The sequence below is a fragment of the Schistocerca cancellata genome, chromosome 1 (genome assembly GCF_023864275.1).
Source record: "Schistocerca cancellata isolate TAMUIC-IGC-003103 chromosome 1, iqSchCanc2.1, whole genome shotgun sequence".
Taxonomy (NCBI): Eukaryota; Metazoa; Arthropoda; class Insecta; order Orthoptera; family Acrididae; genus Schistocerca; species Schistocerca cancellata.
Genome location: NC_064626.1, coordinates 223,253,476 through 223,268,673, shown reverse-complemented (window position 1 = coordinate 223,268,673; position 15,198 = coordinate 223,253,476). Strand labels below are relative to the sequence as shown.

Genomic DNA, 15,198 nt, shown 5'->3' with positions numbered 1-15,198 from the left:
GATTAGGTACCCCACAGCCTCAGCAACTGCAGTACTCATTGTCAGGATACAATGAACAACTTATTCCAGTGCTTGGAGTGTGCATTTTACCAGCCACATTCCATGTTACTACTGAAACAGTGTTATTTCATGTACTATGCTGTCATGAGTCTACTGACATTTTTGGCACGGATAGCTTTGACCTTGTCACACATTCAGTTCATACGAGGGTAGTACAAATTAATTCATCCAGTGTTCTGGCCAATATTGATGCATTATGTGACAAGTACAGAGCTCTGCCAGATGGTAGTTTAGTCAAGGCCCAAGGGTTCAAGGCCCGCATGACATTGAAAGACAATGCGCAGCCCATGTTTGTTTGTTCTCGTCCTGTCACTTTCCATTACGGGACTGGGCTGCCACAGAGTTGCAGCAGTTGCAGGACAGTTATGTCATCAAATCATTGTCAGCCAGCCAATGGGTATCTCCCCTGGTGACCCTTACTAAACTGTTGGGCAAGTTGAGACTCTGTGCAGAATTAAAATCAACTGTCAAACCACAAACTGTTTTTCATTCTTTCCTATTGCCCTGCCCTGAAAATCTGATTGGCCAAATTAGGTCAGGGTCATTTCTTTTAAAAAATTGATCTAAAGGACACCTACTTGCAACTGCCTTTAGATGAGGTGCCCAAGAATATTTTTGTGAACAACACACGCAAGGCATTATTCCAGTTTCAGCAGTTATCATACAGTAGCACTTCTACTCCAGGTATTTTCCAAAGGTACTTTGAGCAACTGATGTCACAAGTACCTTCTTGTTCTAACTATTTAGATGATATAGTTGTCTCTGGTCATACTGCAGGAAAACACTTACAAAATTTAAAGGCACTGTTTGAAGTGTCGTACGAAGCGGGATTGATGTGCAACTGATCTAAGTTTTCCTTCTGTCTCATTGAAATTGAGTATCCTGGCCACGTGATTAATGCGCACGGCATCTATACATCACTTTCCTACTTAGTGGCCATCTGTGACTTGCCTGCACCAAACAATGTATCAGACTAGTAAGCTGTAATGGGAAAGCTAATGTATTACATCCATTTTATCCCAAATGCTGCTCAGGTTGTGGCACTTCTGTTCATGTGTTCAGTCAAATGCAAGAACGCTTTCCAGTGGCTGAAAGATGCACTAAGTCAGGGGCGGGCAAACGTTGCACGCGGCTCATGAGCACACAGCGCTGCACGTGTGCTGCTCGCGTGCAATCGTCGAACGGGACAGTGCCGACAGCCTGCAGGTTGCGGCAGTGTAGTACCAGGCTAAGCTGCGCACGTTGAAGCTAAGCGTCCACTACGTAGTGAACGTTGTATTTCAATAACCGGAAAATTCAGAGTGAATCAAGGAAACGGAGAATTGGAGATTTGCTATCTTTTAAAAAGGAATAGGAGAATCATTCTTCTCTGTGGAAAAACGTGAAAATTGGAAATGTATAATATGTGACAGTATTCTCGCTGGTAAGCGGAAGTTTAATATTGAACGCCATTATAATAAATTTCAGTATGTTGCCGTTCTTAGTGCAATAAAAGAGGAATTTCTCAAGTGATTTGGGGATATGTTTTACTTATTCCAAGGTTTTGAATAGTTCTCGAGAGCATCTGGTTTCTGTAGATGATATTCATCTCAGTTTGCAAATGGAATTAATAGATCTACAGTGTAATTCTCGTCTGAGAGACAAGTTCCTTTTGGCAAGACGTGTAATAGATTTTTATCACGACTTTCCACAGCAAGAGTTTCCTCGTCTCCATCGTGAAGCCATGAAGATAGTCAATGTTGGGCTTGACATACTTTTGTGAGAGATTTTTTTCTGTTATGAAAATTAATAAGTCTCGGTTAAGAGCAAACATCAGTAATGAAAATTTACGTAACTGTTTGCGTTTGTCTGTATGTAGAAATTTTGTTCCAGACATTAAACGTATTGTAAACTGCACCTGTGATAATTAAATAAAACGTATCGTAGGTAATAGGTACTCTTTTAAACAATGATTTCTGTCAAGCACACCTACTAACCTTATTCCTTCATTTAATAAAGCAGGCAAGGAAACAAAACGCATAACAGAGGAAGAAGCGGAGAGACGGTATGGTGGGGAGGGGTGAGAAGCGGGTGGCCAGCTTGCCCCTGTGTGCACGCAGAACACCTGTTAACTGCACACGTGCATGTGCACCGCACACGTGCAGAATTCCTGCCCGCCCCTGCACTAAGTGATCAGCATCTGGTCCACTACAACCCCAGCAAGCCTGTCATTCTTGCAGTAACACCTCATCTTATGGCATCGGTGCAGTGTTGCTACACCGAGAAGGCTCCAATGACAAGCCAACTTGGTTTGTCTCGATGACATTGACCAAGGTCCCAAAACAACTACAGCGAACTAGAAAAGGAGGTATTGGCTATCATTTAAGGGGCACACACTTCCATCAATACATGTACGCCTGCCAATTTTTTCTAGTTATGGAACACAGATCATTTATGGCTCTGTTTGGGCCCTCCCGGCCTGCTCCAGCACAAACACTGCAGAAGTTACAACTGTGGGCTATCCTCTTGTCCAGTTACCGGTACAAGTTGTCATATCAGCCCACCACCAAACACTCCAACGCCGACCTCCTGTCCAGGCTCCCTACATTCCTCTAAAGACCCTTGTCATCGCATCGATTCAGAAGAAATCTGATGTTTGGAAGATTTTCCAGTCACCTTCTGCTGTGTGGCACAGGAGATGACATTGTGCCAGAGTTTCAGATGGTGCTCGAGTTTGTTTGTCATGGGTAGCTGTGGAGTCTTAAGGAGACCCACCATCAGTGGTTCTTCACTACTTTACTCATCGGCAGATGAGCACCCTCCTGATGCACAGCAAATGTAGCGATGCAAGAGTCATGGACCCTCAGTCCCTCCAGTCTGAAGTTCTTCAGTTGATGTACCAAGAACATTGGGGTATTGTCTGCACCAAGCAAATGGCAAGATGCCATCATACGTGGCCAGGAATGGTTGCACAAATATAGGCCATCACTCCACAATGAGCAATGTTTGCAGGATATCAATCCACTCCCCTACAGTGGTACTTCGAGAGGCAATGTCCTGATGGAACTTAGCAATGCCTGCACATAGATTTTGCTCGGCCATACTGGAACATACAGTGACTAGTGGTTGTCGATGCAAACAGCAAGTTTCCTTTTGTTGTTCCAATGAAGACTACCACATCAGTCAGGATAGTATAAGACATTATGTCGATCTTCTGCACTGAAGGCTCACCTGAGGTGATAGTGTCTGTTAATGGGTAGCAGTTCATGTCTCCGGAGTTTTAACAGTTCTGTGCAGACAATGGTATTCAGCATGTCCTGACAGTGCCCATCCATCAGCAGTCAAATGGTACAGCCGAACACTTCACTTCATAAGGACCTTCAATGCACAGCCTGACAAGTTGTGAGCCACCCACAGATGGGACCAGGCTCGAGAGTATTTCTGACATTGTATCACTCCCTGCCCAAAGATCAAAAGTCGCCAGCGGAGCTACTACATGTTCGATGTCGCAGGACTCTGCTCCACTTGCTACATCCGCCGCAGAGACCTTATGCCACTCTTAGAGTCACAGTTTCGGCCTCAGCAACCCGTGTGTTTAGCAGGGGTCGTAGAAGGGAACGGAGTGTGGCGTCTGAGGTGCCATTGTGTTTGACTGACGTCATCCATGCTCCAACGGGGTTGCACAGGCAGCATCAGAAGCAGCTTCAGTCAATCCACTCGGAAGATCTGCCACCCACTTTTTGTACACATACCATCACTCAGTCAGGGCATGCAGCAGCCACTGTCGCAGTTGCAGATGTCGCCTCTGGCAGCATGGTCTTCCTCACAATGGGAGATGCCCATAGACATTGACCTGGCACTGTCATCAGCGTCGCAGTTGTGCTGGCAGCCCATGACACAGCCAGCAACAGGATCGCACCCGGTCGGATGCCAAGGAAAGCCCATAAATTGTCTGCGGCAGCCTACCTGCCCCTGTTCCTACAATTGCCAATGCACACCTTGTAGTTGGTTTCCCAGTCGGCATCTCCAGCCATGCACAGTGTGCATGCCAGGCTGTGGGTGGGTGCTCGGTGCTGACTGACATTTCGGCTTCTACCTCTGCAATTGCATTGGCACTCCCTTCTCCCCTTTCCATCATGTCCTATCTCCATACCTGACAACAGGGCGGATGTTAGGGAGTGAGAAATGTAGTGTCATCGGGTGTCGAGAGCAGCGCAGAAAGTTATCGAACAATGCAGAGATACTGCACAGCAAACTGGTATTAGGAGGCACCAATGAGGTGCTAGGAAGAGCTGTGCCTCCCATGGTTCCGTAGTGCCACCACTGTGCCTCTGCTGTGTTGCTAGACACCAGGGGCAGTTCTATTCGAGGTCAGATTCTGTCCACTTCCAGGAGGTTCCAGTCAGAGTTATGTCGTCGTGCTGACCACTCACCATAACACAGAACGTGTCAATCGTCAGGGAGTGAAAAGACTTCTTCTCTCCCCCCCCCCCCCCCCCCCCCTCCCTGTGGTCTGTGCTTGTGCACCAACATTATCAGAGCTGTGTCGACAAGTGTCTACGAACTTGAGTTTCCTAGTGACTGCAGTTAAGCCACAGTAAGGCCATTCTGAACTTTTGTCAATTCAGTACTCAGTAATCGTGGCTCATTTAGTATGATCTGAACAGCAAGTCAATGTGTGCAGTCTCATAGCTATAGCTGAGACTTGTGAGCAGAAATAAGTCTTGTTGTAATTAATAAAGTAGTGCTTATTCAGAGTGTTCTAATTAATTGGATTGTTAGAAGCCAGTTCAGTGTCTAACAACTCAGACATAACACTGTCAGACTACTACTTAATTTCTGGGATACCTTAATACTTTTGTCCTCAGTCTCCAAAGTAATGAAGTTGTTGGACACAGCTAGAATGAAGCAAAGAGATTTGCAACATCTCTTGGGTCTATTCGCTGATTTGAAAGGCCTGATTGTAATCCAGACTGTCAGTCTAGATCTGACCTTATTCCTGTAGACTGCAGTACGTGAAACTATTAACACTTCTTGTGCTACTGTAAAATCAGTCTGAAGGTTCGAGACAAGCTGCTCTTTTCTAGTATTGTGTAGCAGTAGTGAAAATCACTGCATCTCTGAAAGTGACCAGGTTCATCCCTCATGTAGGCATTATTACAACATTCCACTAGAAAAAAAATGGCATTTCTGACAATTTTGAGGCAGTTTGCACAGTTATACATTGTGATAGACAGGTATTTGACTAAAAGCTTTGTCCGAAAAAAGATAAAACCCAAGGGATTTGTAAAATGTATTTTCTGATGATATTTTTAATATGAGAATTTTTTAGTGACAATTGCTGGACGTAATTTAAATATACCGTATCTTTTAACACATTGACTGCCATGTGAGTTGTCAACAACTCTCAGGAAATTTCTTCTTTGAGCCACAAGAAGAAAATACAACTCATGGACATATTTTCATTGAAAGGTCCATGGTGCCATGGCAACTCATAGCAGCATGCTGAGACTGTTACAGCAGATCATGGCCCCTGCTACAAATCATGTTTGTTGCCAATGGTTTTCAAGAGCTGAAGAAAAGTTAAATGCAGCTGAAATTGTGTGTTATATACAACTAACGTGGCTCAGTCTTCATAAAGTTTCTTTTTCTTTACCATTTATTCATTATATACTTTCACGTATTACCCACAATGTACAATATAAATTTCATACAATTTTTATCTACGTTTTGCAACTCACATTGCAACAAAAATTAAACTGAAAAATCGTTGATAATGGTGTCATTTTACATCTAAAAACTGTAAGGTCTATATAGCTCGCTCTTGCCCACGTTCATGCTTCATTTTTCATAGTACACTGCACATCTATGTCTGGCAGCTCCCTTTCTCACTTTGTTTCACTTCCAGACTCAACTGGTAGACTCCACTGGTAAAAGTTCATTTGAGTTACCACTAATGAATGACATAGTATCTTCATCACCCACGTACAAAACTACATATAAAGTCTTCTGTATGTGCCTTTGTTAATCTTGTAATATAAGGTATCAAATTTAACCCTTTGACTGCTGAAGGCACACCATCTGCTTGGCGCGCTGAGGTGCCGCGGAATGCGGCATAATCCGGCTACCTGCATTGCATGCTTGTCCATCGGAGCTGCCGGCGGGACCGGATCAGCCCACGCTGCCCAACCCATCCTGTGCTGAATACTTCTTGACTGATTACGACTTGTGCAGAGCCAGCATGAATTTTTGGCGACTTTGAGCTGTAATATCTCGAGAATAATTTTTGTAAAGAAATCTAATTTGGTCATCTTGTACAACTTTATGCATTCTCTTAAGAGTAAAAATGAAAAGAATTTTACTAAACGTATTGAGCCAGAAAATTGTAAGTGAGTAGGCCAAAAAAAATAGGCACCCGAAAAAATTTCAATGTTTGGTTTCTTGCATCTCCTCAACTAATGCTAAGACGAATGTGAAACTTGGCGTGTTGTAACCTAACAACACAAGGTTCTTAAATATAAAGTTTCATTTCCATAGCACTTTCCAGTACTGAATAAATTAAGTGCAAAATTGAAGATTCTGTAAAAACGCCAAAAATGCGGTATATTCATTCTGATTTTGCTAAAAAACTATATTCTGTAAAACATACCAAGCTGTATAACTGGCATGAAAGTTGGGTGCATAAATCAGGCCCGAAAACAATAAAAACTTCAAATTCGCCTATCTAGTAGAGTGAACGCATGATGAAAATGAAATTTAGAGTGCACTAGATTGACTACGATAAGGAATAAAAAATTTTTATTCCCTTACTGTTTTCCAATAATGCACAACTTAGTCAAAAAGATGTTGATTTTTAATGCTTCAAAGCCTGTCTAATTCAAACAACAAATTTTAAGCACCTCACCCTCCCCAGAGCAATGAGTTTAATTTCCAATACTGCCTAACAACATAGGCAAAGTAGCAAGAAAAATCGCACTGAGAACAGAGTTTTAACTTTGGCATGTTGTTTCTCATTGATCAAAGGCGTTTAAATCAGTTATGGAAAACAGGTTTTGTACAAGTGGACCGACTGTGATCTATATTTGTACAACTATGGATAAAAGAATATAACTGTCCATGTTACATGTTAACAATTTAAATGTATTGTATGTAGATTAATATATGGGTTTTGTTACACTGGCACATTTGTACTCGGCGTAATTACACTTGCCACTGTGCAGATATTGCGCCATCTCAATCACCAAGTCCGTTCATTTGCCAGTAAACTGCTATGTATGAAGAAGTCGTGCTTCGTTTGAATAATTTTACACCTGTTGCATCTATTTCCCATCCTTCCTTTTGATCTGGGCTTTGGAGCGGCAATGACGAATTTAAGAGCAGATTTATGTTTGGGTTTTTTTTTTTGTTTTTGTTTTTTTTTTTTTGTAATTCATTCAGAAGTGTCAATAAATTTTCTCAGATTTAGTTCCTAATGATTAGTAATGCTTCTTTGTATGCTAAGTCTCAAAGCAGGGTACAACACATAACGGAACATTGGAAGTTTTGCATTGGTATCTAGTTTACCGGCGCACTTTCTGTATCGTGCAAACAACACATCTGCCCATTAGTGTACTTTTCTGCAAATGTTCATTCACGATAACAGCTGGAAAATGTCTCCCTGTGAATTGCAGAGGATTTTCGTCATGGTAGCACCTTAACCTGCCAGCTTTTTTCTGTTCTGTACCATATTTTTCTACAATTTCCCTTACGAGAGAAAGTTGAAACTCTGCGAGTGTAATTTTTCACCCTGTTACTGACCAGTGGAGAGCATGAGCATTTAGAATGCACAAATCCAGAATGTGAAAAAATTATTTCTTGTACCATTTCACAGTCTTATGCACTGATACTGCTGAGCTCAGTGACATGTTACAACGGTCAACTGCACCCATACTCGAGTTTGTAATCTACAACTCAGTGTGGTTTCTTTATTTTTTCGCCAGTATTTCTGTCAGTCTTCTCTGTTTCAACCATCTGTGACGTGTGGTCAAACATGCACACCTCAATCTTATCACACCACTTGATAGCAAAGACCTTGTCAGTGGACTTAAACTCAATTTCTCCTCGTTTTAATTTCTTCTGCAGTTTTGGCATGTTGCGCCTATTCTTACTAACAGTGCTACATGCAGCTCTTTCGTGGTTGAGAAGCCAGAGGAACAGGTCCGGCCTGGAGTACCACTTATCAACATATAGAATATAACCCTGATCCAACTACAAACCCATAAGAGTTGCCACTACATCGCCATTTTTTCCAAAATTGTGGAACCCAATTTCTGTTGTTGTGCCTGTATATACTATAAAATCCAAAATATACCCGCTCTGACAGTCACACAGTACAAATGTCTTGGTTGGAATAAATTGCTTAAAAGATGATCGCCCTTTGAAAATCGTCTATGGGCGAAACGAATTACAAAACATCTTACAAACTTTGTCAACATTCGTCGCAATTTTAAATAGACTCGCAGAGTTATTACTGAAGTGTAACATTCCCAGAAGTAGACAAAAACGGCCTTGGGACATAATTTTGCTGAAAACTGTTGGTTTCAAAAGTGTATCTCTGGACCAGGTAGCTGTGACTTAGCATGCCTAAACTCGTCCCTAGCGGTGGAAAGGGCAGTGGCGTGGTATGCAGCAACACGTCCTTAGCGCTGTAGGAAAGACTCAAGGACCGCCGCACTTATACATGTCAGGCGTGTCAGGGGAATGGCGAGGAATGACGAGTTAACACGTCCCCAACAGTCAAAAGAGTCAACCATTTTCAACTTATTTATTAACAAAGAGTTGATTTCATGGAGAAAAAAATTAATTATGAAAGAAAATGAAAATAACTTATAGAAGATAACTTCCTTTATGGAAAGGAATTAAATTTATTTATGAAATAATACACTCCTGGAAATGGAAAAAAGAACACATTGACACCGGTGTGTCAGACCCACCATACTTGCTCCGGACACTGCGAGAGGGCTGTACAAGCAATGATCACACGCACGGCACAGCGGACACACCAGGAACCGCGGTGTTGGCCGTCGTATAGCGCTAGCTGCGCAGCATTTGTGCACCGCCGCCGTCAGTGTCAGCCAGTTTGCCGTGGCATACGGAGCTCCATCGCAGTCTTTAACACTGATAGCATGCCGCGACAGCGTGGACGTGAACCGTATGTGCAGTTGACGGACTTTGAGCGAGGGTGTATAGTGGGCATGCGGGAGGCCGGGTGGACGTACCGCCGAATTGCTCAACACGTGGGGCGTGAGGTCTCCACAGTACATCGATGTTGTCGCCAGTGGTCGGCGGAAGGTGCACGTGCCCGTCGACCTGGGACCGGACCGCAGCGACGCACGGATGCACGCCAAGACCGTAGGATCCTACGCAGTGCCGTAGGGGACCGCACTGCCACTTCCCAGCAAATTAGGGACACTGTTGCTCCTGGGGTATCGGCGAGGACCATTCGCAACCGTCTCCATGAAGCTGGGCTACGGTCCCGCACACCGTTAGGCCGTCTTCCGCTCACGCCCCAACATCGTGCAGCCCGCCTCCAGTGGTGTCGCGACAGGCGTGAATGGAGGGACGAATGGAGACGTGTCGTCTTCAGCGATGAGAGTCGCTTCTGCCTTGGTGCCAATGATGGTCGTATGCGTGTTTGGCGCCGTGCAGGTGAACGCCACAATCAGGACTGCATACGACCGAGGCACACAGGGCCAACACCCGGCATCATGGTGTGGGGAGCGATCTCCTACACTGGCCGTACACCACTGGTGATCGTCGAGGGGGACACTGAATAGTGCACGGTACATCCAAACCGTCATCGAACCCATCGTTCTACCATTCCTAGACCGGCAAGGGAACTTGCTGTTCCAACAGGACAATGCACGTCCGCATGTATCCCGTGCCACCCAACGTGCTCTAGAAAGTGTAAGTCAACTACCCTGGCCAGCAAGATCTTCGGATCTGTCCCCCATTGAGCATGTTTGGGACTGGACGAAGCATCGTCTCACGCGGTCTGCACGTCCAGCACGAACGCTGGTCCAACTGAGGCGCCAGGTGGAAATGGCAAGGCAAGCCATTCCACAGGACTACATCCAGCATCTCTACGATCATCTCCATGGGAGAATAGCAGCCTGCATTGCTGCGAAAGGTGGATATACACTGTACTAGTGCCGACATTGTGCATGCTCTGTTGCCTGTGTCTATATGCCTGTGGTTCTGTCAGTGTGATCATGTGATGTATCTGACCCCAGGAATGTGTCAATAAAGTTTCCCCTTCCTGGGACAATGAATTCACGGTGTTCTTATTTCAATTTTCAGGAGTGTATGTAAACAAGGCAAGTATAAACAAATTATTTGATCTGACATGTCAACTGGTGAAGATTTTATGATACATTCAAACAATGGAAAATCCAAGATGGAATAGCGACAATATTACAAAAAAGGATAAGATTGCTACTCACCACACAGAGGAGACATTCAGTTGCAGGCAGGCACAACAAAAAGAGCACTATACATTTGAGCTTTCAGCTGCAAGGCCTTCTTTTAAAGTAGAAAACACACCGGTCTCTTTGTTGTGCTTATCTGCGACTCTGTGTCTCCTTTTTATGGTGAACAGCAATCTATCCTTTCCATAATATTATGACAGATTCAAATGTTTACTGCCACAGAAACTGCAATACAAGGCACTAAATTGAAACATTTTCAACTTGTTTATACATAAAGAACACAGCCGACAATAACTATTGATTAGAAAATATTTAATTAACAGTTCTACAAAATACATAAGTTATACAAAACTGGTAATTGCACCTAAAAACTGATATTTTCCTAAAACTGAATACTGTAACTTAGCATTGGCGAATGATGATGTTGCAACATATTTTCTCACTATAATATACATTATCCTCTAGGTACAGATAAACTAATATTGCTGTAGTCGTAAATGCATGTCTAAACTATTAATGTAGCTAATGCGAACTGCAATTCAATAATGAGATGTTCCTCATCTGCAATAATAGACACTGTAAGTGGGATATGATGCTTTGGAGAAGAACTTGAAGTATCAGGTTTTGAGTCAACAAAAAGAACTGTGTATTGACAATTAAGCTGCCACATTCCTGTTAAAGAATGGTTATGACAGCAAAAAATGAAATGCCATAAACATATTGATATTGCCAAAACGTTCATTCAGTAATACACATCACAAAAATTGGCACAACGCGTTAAGAGCTCTCAAATCAGTTTGCTGGTGTATTTCCTGTTATCTTGATATATGTTCTTTATTTTATATCTTATTTATATTGTATCTCTTATTGCATTTATGTTAGTTACATTTGATCTATGTGCAATTTGGCACATTCCGTACCTTTGCGATTCACTCACTATCTAGATCTAGGGAATGTGAAATAAATAAATACATAAAAATACTGACTAAACTACTAACTGGTTGTGTGTTTGAAGAATTAAGAGGAAAACTAATTAAGGAAGAATCTTTGAAATTAACTACTGGTCTTTGAAGTGTTGTTATGGATTCTATATGATGGTAATATGTATCTTCCTTGTCTTCGCAAGTAGCATTGTAGTAACTACTCTTTGATCTGTCTCTTGGTCAGTCTTACTAACATGTTGACTGCCATACACTTAGTGGTGGAGGTTTCGCCATGAGGTTGTATGTCTCTGATGCAGCTGGCGGCAACCTCGTGGCAGTCAACGTGTTGAGTATGATATATGGAAATGTACTTAATTAAAGTGTTCTCTTTTAAATATTGTGCAAATGATTACTCACCATTAAAATCACTCGAGGCCATTATCCAAGTTAAACTCTGCTTGTAATTTCTCTTGGAAATGTCAGAATTTTCAACAAAGGTTCACAAATATTTGTTAGTATTAATTGTTTCAAAATGTAGATTACTGTCAAGTAATGATAAAAATTACTTCTGTACCTGCCAGACACAGAGCAAAAATCCAAATTCCACAATTTCGACTTAAGACAATGTGGCAATACCCAGAAACTGCTTCACTTGTGGAAGGAAAGTGGGTGGGGTGGTGAGCAGTCTTGCTCCATTCTAAGGACATGTGCCCCTTCAACACTGACTTTATCAGCTGATGGCTACGACAGGAATCTGCTATGGGCTAGAGCACGAATTCCATCCTTCTTCCATAACTGATACATTGTCTGGATATTACCAATATGGACATCAGTCGAAACTGCAGAAACTAGACATATAGCCCACTACATCCTAAGTTCCAGTATTCATCTCAAACTGTACCAACACAAAATGTGACAAAATGTGACATATACATACCTGCCCAGCAGTGCCTGTAGTTTGTTGACAGTTTCAAAATCCATAAGTGTTGAAGGTAATTTCAGTGGCTTCCCCGCTAACTTTCCTTTCAGAGAATCTGCATCCTTATCTTTCTTTCGTGGTTTGCAAGCTGACTGATTAATACATTCTTATATAAATCTATGTAATTCATCCACTTGCATAACTATAACATTATTATAAGCAATATTTTAGTTTTTACCTTTGCAAATTCTATCAACCTATGATAGCCCTTAAAAAGGTTTGATAATCTCTGACAATTGCTAGAGGTTTCCTTCCATAAAGATATTGTGTATGCCATGAGGGCTTCATAAATGCCAAGAGTTTGATGGAATATTTCCACAGCCTGCTGACTTTCAGGTATAATATCTGCGAAATTTGTTGTATTATCCTATAAAGAAGGATGAAACATCAAAATTACCATTGAATTCTATTAACTGTAACTGTGTCAATTAGGACAAGTAATAGCAATTCAATCCATGACTGTATATCAACTACAGAGATTCATTACTGTTTTTAATACTAAATTAATTATTCAGAAAGGTGCTCTCATATTTGGGGGTTGGGATACTGCTGCTGACTAAGAAAAAAAATGAAACATTAACATGGATTCTATTCCTTAAATCAATGTCGATGACGGGCAACAAACAAAGTGCAATACAGGTGCCTTGAAGGGAAATGACACTCCCTTTTTATCACTCAAAAATGTAGCCGTAAGTACACAGTTGCATCATGAGATGAAACAACACATGTGGAAGAGTACACACATATTCCATTCGATAGGTGAAATTGTTCATCATACAATCATTCATTTCCTGCAAGCATTCACCTGACACAATGGAATTCACAAGTGAAACTAACAATAATTGTGATCCATGAGATGTGCCGAGATAGTCCACGCAGTTGCAATAACACTGTGTCTCTGATGATACTGTGGCTAACTCACGTGCCCAGCAAGCAGGAGATCCCGCGTTTGAATCCCGGTCCGATACACATTTTCACTTGTCGCCGCTGATTCTGCGTAATGTCCCAATGCAGCTCCCCTTTCCTTCCTTCCATCTCCCTCCACCTTCAATTTACATACAACTTATTCACTTCCAGAGGAACATCAGTGATTTGTAGAACGTTTGAGAAACTCTGTGAAAGTGCATCAAGACTGAGAATAGGAGAAATATATGCACTGGTGCTGAAAGCAAATAAAAAGTGTGTCCAACCATGTATCAGGAGGGAGACAGGACACAGGAAATGAGTCAAAAGAAACTAGTTACATGTAGGACGTGGAGTGAAAATGCCTTTCCTCAGCACCTGTGTTAGGACCCTCCTTTAAGACAGAGAGTGAACAGTACTTTTAAATTTATCTATCGGTCCTACTCTAGTTACTCTTATTTCGGTGGCTGGTAATTTTATGCTACCTTACTGTCAGAAAGTTTAGCTTATTCCATATACAAGAAGTGCAAGGTATGAGTAGCTGGCAAATAAGGTGCCTGGGAACCACAATGCCACGTATGATCCATAAATTACAAGTAGTGTAACTTGTATGGTGAATAATACTTCTCGTATGAAATAACAGTGGTCCTTCGTGTTGTAAGTACATAATATAATGTGTCACGCAAAATTAAATTGATGAAGGTGTTTTTTCCCTGATTTTCTTTATAGAATTAGGCAACCTATTATCTTCTGAAACCTCAAACTTACTGACAGATTAAAACCATCTGCCAAACTGGAATTCGACAACAAACCCTTGCATTTTTCAGACAGTGTTCAGTTTCCACTACATCCATTATCCTAAGCGTTCTACACCACCTAGGGTGCCAGGAGAACATCTGTGGACTTTTGAAAAGCAGTAAAAGGGAAAGAGAGCCAAACTTTGAACAGGACGCGGAGGCATCCTTTGACAGCTCATATGGCCAGGACTCTGCTTTCTGAAGGCAATGGTATTAGGCTGAGTCATGTCATGCTTACAATTTGATGTTGTATTATCCATGCTTTACAGAAACTTTCATTTTCTCACCATAACCAGTTTTGAGATGGGACACATCGTCATATGCGATATTTATATTAAAATAACCCCTCTGGAACACTCTTCAGAATTTCAGCAATTTAGGCAAGCATCAGGTGATGTGAAAATGTATGGTATAACGGGACACAATCCAGAACCCCCTAATGTCACTTGCTGGAATTTTTACAAATTATTGTAACACACATTAGACATAGTTTTCCATAACGCATGTCACATCAACCTGCTGTGTGAACAAAGAAGAAATGAAGATTAGGGTTTAGCTGATACGGTTGTTAGAGATGAAGCAAAAGCTCAGATAGGGCAAGGATAGGAAAGGAAATTGGGTATGACCTTCACATAGTAACGATCCCAGAGTTCCCAGAGTTTGCCTTTGGTAGAACACGAATTTGAACCCTGTGCCTTCCATACGCATGCCCAGTGAAGTTAACCACTGCACTACCTTGCTCAGTTGTTTCACTGACTACTTGACATGTGCTTTAGACACAACTCGCACGCACGCACACAAACCAGGACATGTTACGTAAGACTGATGACCTTGTAGTTTGGTGCCTTTACTCCCCAGACCAACCAACCAACCAACCAACCAACATGTTAGACAAAACCTAAACCTAGCGCAGTCTGACAGTCCTTTTCAAACAGCTGGACTGACTGTTTTTAAACAACATTGTGTTTAATATGAGAAAACTAACAGCTTTGTTAGTAGTTGTGACCAGATGCTGTTTCACTGAACAGTATTAAGGTTTTAAGACTGGTCAGTTGAAAGTTCACAAGCAACTACTGGATCACATGCTGTTT

General features: G+C 42.0%; 1 protein-coding gene across 1 annotated transcript in view; it reads right to left on the bottom strand.

Annotated features, from left to right (window-relative positions):
• Nucleotides 1–15,198, bottom strand: part of LOC126169612 (Fanconi anemia group I protein-like) — a 277,334-nt gene that overhangs the window by 115,958 nt on the left and 146,178 nt on the right. Inside the window, exons 14-15 of the mRNA XM_049920656.1 lie at nucleotides 12,586–12,774; nucleotides 12,366–12,499 (exon numbers count right to left, since the gene is read on the bottom strand). Of these exons, the coding sequence (XP_049776613.1) occupies nucleotides 12,366–12,499; nucleotides 12,586–12,774 (323 nt within the window). The remainder of the gene's footprint in view (nucleotides 1–12,365; nucleotides 12,500–12,585; nucleotides 12,775–15,198) is intronic.